This window comes from Triplophysa dalaica, chromosome 4, assembly GCF_015846415.1.
Source record: "Triplophysa dalaica isolate WHDGS20190420 chromosome 4, ASM1584641v1, whole genome shotgun sequence".
NCBI classification, from domain to species: domain Eukaryota; kingdom Metazoa; phylum Chordata; class Actinopteri; order Cypriniformes; family Nemacheilidae; genus Triplophysa; species Triplophysa dalaica.
In genome coordinates, this window is record NC_079545.1 from 13,163,784 (window position 1) to 13,176,162 (window position 12,379).

The 12,379-nt window shown below is 37.3% G+C and overlaps 1 protein-coding gene across 1 annotated transcript in view; it reads right to left on the reverse strand.

The window, feature by feature from the left end:
• srrm4 (serine/arginine repetitive matrix 4) overlaps positions 1-12,379 on the reverse strand; it is a 54,075-nt gene that overhangs the window by 4,910 nt on the left and 36,786 nt on the right. The window contains exons 3-8 of the mRNA XM_056746928.1: positions 11,365-11,457; positions 10,759-10,830; positions 10,615-10,641; positions 10,388-10,438; positions 6,741-6,821; positions 2,180-2,318 (exon numbers count right to left, since the gene is read on the reverse strand). Of these exons, the coding sequence (XP_056602906.1) occupies positions 2,180-2,318; positions 6,741-6,821; positions 10,388-10,438; positions 10,615-10,641; positions 10,759-10,830; positions 11,365-11,457 (463 nt within the window). The remainder of the gene's footprint in view (positions 1-2,179; positions 2,319-6,740; positions 6,822-10,387; positions 10,439-10,614; positions 10,642-10,758; positions 10,831-11,364; positions 11,458-12,379) is intronic.

Genomic DNA, 12,379 nt, shown 5'->3' on the forward strand with positions numbered 1-12,379 from the left:
TTGATACATTTACATCCAGGTTACGAAGACCTTATTTTCCATTAGCTTTTTATATGAATCAAACAAAGCGTGCTTTGCTTAAACAGAGATAGGTCGACGTGAACCAACCAACCAACCAATAAAACGCACATCAAATATTGTGTTTTAGTGTGAGCTTCACACAAAAAAATCATGAGACTGTTCAGAAACAAAAAATTCAGAGACCATTGAGGTCTTTACATGACCCATGCATATGCTATTACATTCATTAAGAACAGCAGCCTTCGTTTTTTTGTGCATGTAAATGTCAAATATTAGACATGATTAAACACTGGAGACTGTAATTAGAGTTACATTAAGGATGACTTGAAAGAATTGATAAGTATTTAATGTTTTACTGACGCATTAAAGTGCACACGCTATTATACGCTGTGGCAAACAAGCAATCCCTAAAGATCACTGTAATTTTGTTTCAATTGAAGCCTATGTTGACAGTATAATTTCCACTTTCTTACTATAATCCAAATCCAAATGCTTGAAAAAAATATACCATCAGACTGAATGTAGGTATAGTGATTCATCGATAATTATCGATAATTAATTGTTGGTTCAAGCTGTTTTTGATACAGCTTTACGTGACCACACAAGTTCAGACATTTAAGGGATAGTTCAACCAAAAATGGAAATTCTGTCATGAATAACTCAAACTCAAGTTGTTCCAAACTTGTATAAATTTCTTTGTTGGGTTGAACACAAAGAAAAATAGTTCAAAGAATGTAAGCGACTGATGTTTCATATGGGGCACCATTGACTACCATAGTAGATTGTTATATAACATTTTGGTTCTGTTGAACACAAAAGGAAATATTTTGAAGAATGTAGGAAAACAGAACTTGAGTTGGAGTAATTCATGACAGAATTTTCATTGTTGGGTAAAGTTTCCCTTTAAAGGAATAGTTCATCCAAAAAAATAGTTCACCCTTTAAATTCCCATAGTAGGAATAAAAATTACTTTGGTCAAGTCAGTGGGGCCCATAGTATTTCTGTAAGCAGTTATCTGGGAGCATGTCGGTTTTTCAATGATGTTTGAAGTATGTATGAGTGGATGTATTTCGAGTGTGGTAGTAGGTTGTATGTGTCATTTTTAACAAGTATAATTACTGAGAGTGGAAAACACTTGAAAAACACTCCCATTAAAAAGTTAATTAACTTTAGTTTAAATTGTGTGTAGAGTGTGTGTGCAATATGCAAATGTGTTGAAATGCTAACCGCAAAAATAAACTCACTCCAAAGCTCTGCTACAATAACCATTATTTTTCCTAAAAAAAAGAAGACAGCAAATCAGTATTAGCCTATTTTAATTCTATTTTAATCTTAAATGGATACTCCACCCAAAAATTGAAGACGATTCTGTCATGAATTACTCACCCTTAAGTTGTTCCAAACCTGTATACATTTCTTTGTTCGATTGAACATTTACATTTAGCAGACGCTTTTATCCAAAGCGACTTACATTGCTTTATCCTATACATTTTACATAGGTATTTGCAATCCACTGGGATCAAACCCACAACCTTGTGTGATTAATGCAATGCGCTTACCACTGAGCTACAGGAAAGCTATGAACAATGAGAGAGATATTTGGAAGAATGTTAGCAACTGACAATTCTGGAGTATCATTGACTAGCATCATAGGAAAAACGATAGTGTCATTTTTAAGTTCTGTTGAGCACAAATAAGATATTTTGAGGAATTAAGGAAAACAAACAGTTTGAGGGCACCTGTTACCGTTTAAAATTTCCCTACTATAGTAGTCAATGATGCCCCAGAACTGTCAGCTGCTTACATTCTTCCAAATATCTTTCTTTGTGTTCAATCGAACAAAGAAATGTATACAGGTTGGTAACAACAATTTTTGGTTCGAGTATCCCTTTTACTGTGGCGAGCTTCAATCCTAACCCTACAGTTTTGGAAAAAATAGCAACAAGCAAAATGATTCACGATAAGTGTTTCTCCATGTGGGGGAAAAGACATGTGGTTACAAATGCATTAGTGTGACAGATAAGTGTAAAATAACTTCGCTGTACGCCTGAACGGCCATCAGCAGCAAAAATAAATCACCGGTTTTACAAAGGTCTTAAACAGAACAGGAGTCGGGCACTGTAAGCGCACCGGGTATCCATCCATCAGGAACACTTACGGTGCCTGCAGGAAAACGGCAGCAGCACTTAGACGAGATTTTACTGGTCAGCTTGATTGCCGACCTGCGTGCGTTGCCTCTGTGATCAGCTGATGAATGCCCACTCTCTGGGAAACTAGATTTTTCAAAATCCTCAGATCTGTATAAACAAAGCACATTAAAGTTATATGCCGTGCTAGTCAGACTCAGGTGGAGAAAAAAAAAATACATATTTATTTTCACAATAAATACACTATATTTTCATCAAACAGCAAAATCTTCTCTCCTAAAGAAAAAGTCTGATGCATCATGACTAAGTTCCCTTGAGATATATGTGTGTCCTTTATACTGCAGGTTAACATTTGGTAAATGTCACCACCTGAATCTCAGTCTCAAAGCGTGAGAATGAAGTAAAACCACTAGAGTCTTCTGTTTTAAAAAAGAAAATGAAGGTTTGTGTCCATAAAAAGAAGAAATCCACAGTAGTGTTATATGCATATTTTAAAATGTCTAGGTGAGATGTTAAAGCTGCAAAGTGTGTTCTTTAGTAGTCTTATTATAAATCTGTCCACGACAATTAGGACGTGTTTTGTCCTAAATGAACACACATTATTTGTTTGTTTCAAATCTGTTTGTCTTGCGCCAATAGAGCACAAAAAGAGATCTCAGGCATGAGAAAAATACACTGACATGTGACTAACGTTGTCATTTACTTAAAGGAGCAATGTTGAGATTTTAGCAGCATACAGCGGTGAGGTTACAAACTGCAAATGCCTCACTCCACCCCTCCCTTTCGAAGCACTACGGCGGCCCTCACAGGACATAGTTGTCCTCGTGTATGTGCTTCTTTGCTGAATGAGATAACATATTTACGAAATGCGGTCTGTAGAGCAGTTTGTCCATTTAGGGCCCCTGTAGAAACAACATGGCTAATTCCATGTAAGCGGACCCGCGGTGTATGTAGATAGAAATAGCTGGCTGGAATACACTACAAGATTATTCAAATCTGAACAGATTTTTAATAACTAGACATCATACACTTGCAGACTTTATGAAAGTTTCAGATAGAAAACACTCTAGCCGATCAAATCTGCAGAGCCGCACAGAGTTTCTGCAACAAGTCCAGACTGAAAATCTGGCCAAAGTCTTGTAGTGTATTTTAGCCTTAATTAAAAAAAAAACATAAAGCTTCATTATGTAAGGTCTCTACACTGAAGACTTAGTAATGTATATTAGATTCCATTTCTGTCAATAGAGCCTCCAAAAAATACTTTAACAAATCCTTTTGTGTTCTATTGAAATTATAATTTTTTGAAATAACAGTAAATTGTGTGAACTACTCCTAATAGCGACAGAGAGATTCCATTTGCTTATATAATTGGCAACATGCAGATCCTTGTATAAATGTCCTCCACCATCGTCTAATTCCACCGATCTACACAAGCCTAAGGTGATATAAGATGGATTCCTATGAAAGGACGTGTCAATTACAGCAGCTCAGGACACAGATTATCTGTAATCGTTCTTTAGGATGTGAATAGGGAGTCATGGAAATGGGGACTGACGGCTATTGTTCCTGCTGAAAGGCCAGAGAGAAGTCCCCGCGCCTTTCAGCTCCCGAAACTCGCCTTCTATAATGCTTTCGTCCCCTAAATATCCCTAAGAAATACCAAATAATGGAGAGATCAGTCAGGGATTTAAAAGCAATCATCTCCAGTTTAAGATTATTTCAATTGGAAACCTGGGCCGGTTTGGAAAAAGGCAGAAATTCAGCGATTAATGCATGAGAGAGGCTTTTGTATTAAGGTCTGATGAAGTAATCAGAGCGGTGACACCTAAAAGAGTGTTTTTCTACTAATTTAATGCATGAAAAACCTTATGTCTGTGATTACCTTGATGTCTTCATCTAACGCACAATGTATTTGAATAAATTCCACTCATTTTGCCTAATAAAGAAGCGTGTACTCTGATTTGTTTGTCATATACCGTTTGTACATCGGCAATCAGCAGGATTGACATTTATATGCTTTACAGACAACCCTCGCTTACACCTATTATCAAACATTTCTCTTCCCTTGTCACTACACAGCGCTCCATCTCCACCTCAGACCCGTTTCCCCACAGCCCACTCCAAAGGGGCGCGACTGTCCGTGGGGGCGGATCTCAAATTTCATTCGCTTCCAGTTTTCATTGATCTGCACGCCAAATGTTGGGCATCAGCTGTGAGAGGAAGATAAAAGAGTTTTCTCCATGTCACCTCTGCCTTTATCAGTCATCGCCAGAGTAGCACTGGACGCTCGCTGCAGATAAGAAAAAAACCTGACTGACAAGCGTGAAGCCCTGAATACCACTGACCCCCAATATTTCCCCAAAAACGCCCTCACTTTAAAGTTGCTGCTTGACCTTTAAGTATTTAGAAACTTTATCCGGATTCTATAAATGAAATTGTTCTTAAGTAACATTATTATTATTTATTAGGGTGACCCGGAATAGCCTGATACGACTACCAATCTCACAGTCTAATCTACGCAAAGGTGTAATGCAATTTTGACATTTTGGTTATATAGGCAGTGGCGTAGCAGACGGGCACGTTCTGCGCCGACAAAATTATTATTTATGATGTAAAGAAATGGGACATTTTTAGGGTTGGGTACCGAAACCCCCAGTGCATATGAGCGCGAGGTCTGGCAATGACCCAGCGCGCATCTCTCTGCGTCTTCTGTTCTGTGAGACCGGTAAAGAGAAGAAGCACGTTCTGCACGCACCCGCAGATGACTCACAAATGAATGTGTGCACCGTTTCCAAACAAATATAAATATGTTTGAACATTTTGTCTGTAAATGCACGTATTTCATTCCTTAGACTGAACTTTGCGCTGCATGTTACAAAAAAATAATCAAGTAATATAACTAAAATCACAGCATAAAGCAAGCATAGAGCAGACTTTCGGAACATGGCATTCCCTGCACTGAAAGCAAGCATGCGTCAGGAGGACGGAGTGCCCAGAAAAAAAGGTGAATGAAATTGTTCTTAATTAAAATTATTATTATTTATTAGGGGTGACCCGGAATAGTGGAAGATTCAATGCTTCGATAGGAGGAGCCTGATACGACTACCAATCTCACAGTATAATCTACGCAAAGGTAGATTAGACTGTAGAACCAGGAGAACCTCTGACTTCTCTAGTTCGTTTATTTTAGCTACTAGGCAAATTAGCACTGGACTGTTAGCTATCAGGTACTGTAAAATTCAAGGGGTGAAGCAAATTATTGGCCATGTTTTTATAATGTAATATAAAGCTATGGACCTTGATATAGTCTGTTGTGACCTCATGTTAATATTACATATTATATCTACAACACTTCAAATGCTATTAGATTGTTGATGATAATCTTAAATCTATAATTTACCTTATTCGTAAATTTATTAATTTTTTTATTTAGCCTTGTTGTGCAAGCTGAGCTTGTGCAGAGGCAGCAGCTTTTGCCAGAGGGGAACTGGAATCCCCTGGTTGGGCCTGGGTTCTCCTGAGGTTTTTGGTTCCTCGCCACCGTTTGCATATTGTTTTGCACTATTTGCCTAGCCGGGGGGGGGCTGCTTTAGAATTTAGAAGTTAAACATAATTAATATTGCATATAAGAATTTATAGTCCGTTTAATATTTGACCTGTGGTTCTCTCTCCTTTATCCCAAATGTGTGTTTTCACTATGCATGTGTGCGAGTGTGTTTGTGTGTGTGCGTCTATGTCAATGTGTGTAAGTATGTATGCATATTGTGTGTGTGGAGCATTTGTATGTCTGTCTTTTGTTGTTTTCACCTTTTTCTTGTTTTTACAGGTATGTGCCTTTAGTTGTTTTTCTTGAATTCAATGTGTCTCATGTACAGCTGCTTTGTAACAATGAAAATTGTAAAAAGCGCTATATAAATAAAGTTGAGTTGAAAGTTAGTGGTAAGATGCTTTATTGAATTCCTCCTTTACATGCGGTAAACAACGTAACTTTATCTCGTCTAGTAAGTGGCCCTGCATTGTTACGTGATGTTTAAGGAAAATGTCCATTCATTTGATTATTTGTGGCTTGTGTTTGAATATATGCTCCCCTGCATTTTAGACATTTTGCCTAAAATAATTTAATTAGCACATTATTGTGACTTGAATCTCGCTTATTTCGTTTTTTATTTTTATCTATTATAAAGGTATATTCTGTTCTAAACAGATTCTGTAAATGAATATTTGTGAGAGGCACATAAAAGAGTTTCCACCATGTGACCACTGCCTTTATCAGTCATTGCTGCACTTTGCACTGTATCCTTGTTTATAACCACCTGGTGTCATTCCCACATGCATGCAGACACATACGCACAGACAAACACACACACACACACACACACACACACAAACAAGTGTGCGATTCAACTATCGGTCGACTGTAGCCAAGAGGTGTCAATTCTGATTCGTAAATCCCTAAATGTAAATCCAAATCCTTAGTCAAGGACACCCATATTATTTATAGAAAAAAACGATATACATGGAGGTACATGTTCAAACTTGCTATCTGTCAATAATTTTGTTATAGGGTCACACCTGTCCCTGTGTTCCACATTGGAGGAACTCCTGATTTCTGCTTTCCGGCGTCTGTGTCTGCGATGAGGGTGGCTCCTTGACCTGAAAGGTAACCGGTAGAGACAAACAATATTTTTGTTTTATCTTGTATGCTGTTGTATGCTGAGACAGTGGTTTCAGGGGCATAAAACAGCACCCGAAAAAACGAACACCACAACCATGTTTAATTTAATTTAAAACTATTGACATTAACAGGGAATATACTGTATCATACGCCAAGGGAGAGAGAGAAAAGGGAGAAAGGGTGAGAAAGAGTAATTATGGTACCATAAGACAATGAAAAACATGACATAACACCCCGGCAAGACTTTTTGTGCGAGTCTCTGAAGTGTTATAATTTAATGTGGCACGTGTAAAACTGTGTTAATTGAGTCTGAAATGGAGACAGTTAAGTTACATGTTCAGCAGTTAAGTTCAGATCCACATGAGATCAGATCGGAAACTTTACATTAAAGGAGTCATCAGTTGAAAATCTACATTTTTCTGTGATTAAGTGTTATAATCGGGTCCCTTGTCCATCTAGCAACCCAGAAAACTTGAAGAACAACATCCCAGTAAGTTTTTTTTTAAGCACCTTTCCCTGAAAGCATGTGAGAAATCGAGCCGTTCAGATTTCGCATCAGTTGTGACGTAAAAGCAGGATCTTATTATAATATTTCAGCCCCTTAATCTACACAATTCCACACGTGGCGTTACAGCCAGTGTTGTTTTCACAAGCGACAGTAGTGATCGTGACGCCGTGGCAAAAGTTCATGCACAACATGCAACATGCAATGTAGTCGCTGCACAGAGTCCTAACCTCAGAAGAGACAGGAGTGGATTTAAATATTTAAGAACCTGCTTGTTTGCGCGAATCACTACAAGCCGGAGTGCTTTATAAACCGGGGACAGAACAAGCAGGATTAGCTTCAAAGTTGTTCCTCAAGAGAGATCGAGACCAACTGAACGAGACAAAAGCTGCTGATGTAAGTAATATTTAACAACAGTCTGAATTGACGTATATGTACCGTATATATACGAGGATAACGTTAGCATATAATAGCGAAGGTAGCCAAGTCAGTCATGGGCTAAATAGATCATTCAAATCTTACTCTATATTTATATGTTATTTGGCAAATGTCGAACACTGCGGTTAGTTTCTTTTTAAATGTCTCAAATCATTCGTCCTTAGGCTGACAAATCTGTCACAGCATACTAGTTATGCTCTCATGTTCTGTGTGTAACATCATCGAATCTATCCTCCATCCATCCTCTGCACTTCTATAACTGTCTGGTTCAGCTCAGCTACCAAATCTGATCTCAGAAGACTACGGAGGGTAGTCCGGACTGCTGAGCGTATCATTGGTACAACCATCCCCACTCTCCAAGAACTGTACTCATGCAGAATGAGCAAAAGGGCTGGTAAGATCACTCTGGAACCTTTTTTAACTGTTACCGTCTGGTCGACGCTTCAGAGCTGTGATCACCAGTACGACCAGACGCAGGAACCGTTTCTTCACTCAGGCAATCCATTTCGTGAACTCTTGACATTACATGCGGAACACTAAACTCTATAAGACATTATTTATTCACCAAATTTGCACGTATCAGACCTGTACATACATAATTGTCTATATTGTATATTGAGCTGTTTTGTACATTGCCTGTTTGTATATTACTGTATATTATTCTTTTATCATCTGTGTTCTGTCCTGTTTAGTGGTGGGCATAGATTTTTTTTTAATCTAGATTAATCTAGATTAAAATGGCTCATTTGAATTCTGCCGGGTGTCTCAAGCCAGGTGGCGCATTAGACCAGGGGCTCATCTCCTGTTTCCAAAATGCATCACAAACTGCTTGAGAAAGCTGTTCTACTATGATAATTGGTGATGAAAATAAATTATGTTCAATAAGATGTACTTGTGTTTACTTATTATAAATATAATTTTGAATTAGAAAATATGAATTTGTTTTCTTTGCAGTATTCAAGCTCAGAATCTTTTCTGTTATTTCAGACCTGTTTCTGCAGTTTTAATTTTCTACAAATAAATGCAAACAGAAACAATATTTTTATTTAAAAAATTTGTGAAATATAGTTAGTTGTTCACTGAATTAAACAAAAATGATAATTTTACCTAAACATATTCCTATGCAAAAGTAAATTTAGGAAAACTGAAAAAACATATTTTTCACAACTGTATTTGTTGGTGATGTAGCCGAATTAATTCAATCATATTTCATATTTTTACTAGAATAAACCACAGGAAATACCTGAAATGTATATGGTTACCTGAATTTTTTTTTTAGAAAGGAGGTAAAGTCAGTAAATTTAAAACTAAGAATATCAACATCTGAATATTTTCTAAGTCAACATCTACTTTCACAAGCAACAGTTAACCAACTGAAGTCAAAACTGCATTAAGGTTGTGTGAAAATAATCTGTTTAACCACATTTTAGTAGTACAGGGAATTTATAGCAACTGAGAGTAAAAAAATTCAGCACATGCACGAACCCTGATGATTTTAAGGATCAAAAGCCCAACCAGTCTCTCCTTCTCTGACTGTGTGTGTAGCACGCTAGCACCGTGAAACAGGATTCTGTTTTCTGGCCTTTTGCCTGTTTCAGAGAGAAGCTGGTCTCAGAAAATACAGAGCCGTGTGCTTTCCTCTTTCTGACAGAAAGGCCATGCTGCGCTGCAAAAGGAGCCAATAACGGTGCTCTCTGAGAGATGCTGAGGTGCAATACAGAGTGACTGTCGATAAACCTTAATCTAATCTAGAAAAAGTGACTCCTGAGCATGAGAGGTCAAAGCAGGTGCTTGATGGTAAAGCATGTATTGAGTTTTTGCACTTGAATATAACTAAATGAACTGTTACTGCTTGATAGTTTACGGAAATGAGAATCTGGTCTCATTCAGAATAGCTTTTTTTAAACTACAGGAAGCCAATTATTTTGATGACATTTGGTTGTTTTATCGTTTAAATAAGTTTCACTATAAGCTGTACTATATCCAGTATTAAGGATTTTAAATAAGGCTATTAGGCCAAACTTTTAGTCCTTAATGACTTTCTTTAATTTCACATGGCATTTTAAAGCAAGACTGTTTTTTCAATGGTTCTTATTTAGGTAATATACCAAATTCAGCCTGGTACCATTGTGCCCTACTCGCTGGCTGCAGTTTGGCACATTAGAGGGATAGTTCACCCAAAAATGAAAATTCTGTCAACATTAACTCACCTTTACATTCTTCCAAACCTGTATACATTTCTTTGTTCTGACGAAACACAAAGGAAGAAATTTGAAAGAATGTACATAACCAAACAGAATTCACCCCCCATTGACTCCCATAGTATTTCATTTTCCTGCTAGTAAATGGAGATGAGATCTGTTTGGTTACTGACATTCTTCCAAATATCTTCCACCGTGTTAATCAGAACAAAGAAATTGATACAGGTTCGGAAGAACCCGAGGGTGAGTAACGGACTACAGAATTTTCATTTTTGGGGTGAACTATCACTTTAACAGGACTAATAATGCCAGAATCATGGCCACACAGCAGATCCTGAATACTTTTAACTGATATGTAAATCATATGTCAATTATTAAGTCGCATTTAATAATGACCAACCTCCTTTTATGTTTTTTGTCCTCCTTCTTTTTATGTCTGGGACTCGAACCACTATGAAAAAATGCAAAAATTCAGGCTTTAAAACAAGGCAAAACAACCTGTATGCATCTTTTGAACTTATAAAGTCATCAGCAATAATCAGTAGATATTATCTGTACTGTGTGAAAATCAAATAAGAAAGCCTCTATTAAAGACAAGCAAAGTGTTAAATAAACAAAAAGGTTTACTTGTGTCTCCCCTTCCTTGAGGCAGACCTAGAGCAAAGAGAGGCTGACTTTAGAGGCAGCAGTTACAAAACCAACACACCACAGCAGCAAAGCGTAGTAAAAATGAACCTCCAAACATGACCCGAAGTGAAAATCAATCACTACCTGTGTCGCTTCCTTTTCTTTGAGCTCTTCTTCTTTTTTTTCCTCACCGGCGACGGACTGCAGGAGGGAGACCTGTGTGATCAAATGAAGCCACATGAGGTTAAAACAGGTGCAGCATTTTGCTTGATAGTAAAGAGCCAAGACTGCAGATTACAGTGTATATGTTTGGAACATAGGAGAAGAGTTTAAACTGCATGGGATTCAGTCATTGATTCTCTGAGAATACACTGGCATTAGAAACCCACAATGTCAGCAAGAAAACTGACCGTCGAAATAATAGAAATGCAAATGCGTTGCAACTTAAGCGTAACGGGAGCTGAGAACAGTTCTTCTGTTCAATGGCTCTTGTCATTACATTCATCATGTACTTGCATTGTTCACTAATGTGAAACTTTAAATCTTTTTCTTGATATACATTGTAGACACACAACATGAATTTACCACTTTAATAAAGTGAATGGACTATTGATCAAAAATGCACAGACACAATGCAGAAATGAGCGCTTGTAAGTGATAATGAAACCTATACACATAAATACATACATGTCTTTTCAGTTTTGACCTTGCACAGTGGTCACCCAGAAATGATTTGTTTTCTAGACTGACCTGTGTCTCCTCCTCTTCCTCTCAGACTTCTTCCTCTTCTTTTTCTTCGCTTTAGGCACCGGCCGAGGGGAAAGATCGGCATCAGAAGACACACTGAAAAGCAAATGACACTGAACATAAGTCTTTCTCTGTTATTCTCACTGAATAGGTCACACGGTGACAATTATTCAATAGTAGATGCTTGATGAATGACTAGACCGCACAAGAATTAATTTATTGTATGTAAAGGTCAGGTCAGAGTTATGGCATGATTTCTGAAAGCACAAACTGACAGAATCTTTTTCTTTAGCAATGAATGAAAAAGACATACAGCTATCTGTAACGCATCTGAGAACATATCTGACTTGAAGTTCCCTTGCTTGATATGTAAACAGAAAGAAGCCACTTTGAGTTCAAGAAAAGCACATTATAAATAAAATGCATTGTTGTTACTATTATTATTATTAAGTTTTGATTCATTAAAAATGACAAAAAAAAGGGCATGATAGAGATAGAATGGTGGATAGATGCTAAAAAAGCAACTGCAAAGAAAAACAGACAAACTTCGAATCACAATTCATTTTTACTTGACAAGAACTACTTTTGGAATCTCAGTATGACCCACCAAACTCTTTCAGATTAAGCTCTAAAACCAAAACTCATATCCTTGTTAACTATAGTATATCTTGTACCCATCACACCATTGCACAAAAATATTGTTACTATTGATAATACTGTCACATAGATTCAGAAGTTTTTTAATATGATTTACCAGGAAATACAATCTGAAATGCTACCTGCCCTAAAAAGACAGCGCACCAAAGCAGATTACAGTATTGCTACACTGTGACAGAAAAAAATGAGAACCAGCTTGACAAGGTAGAGGCTCCATGGATACAGACTAACTATATAGAGACAGGCAGACACAGAAAAATATGGGTTTCTCACAGGAAGTAAAACGTAGTGTCCACACAGAGATCAAAACAAAACTGAACGAGAGCTGCATTTTTTGACAGAATGCTCAAAATATACACAA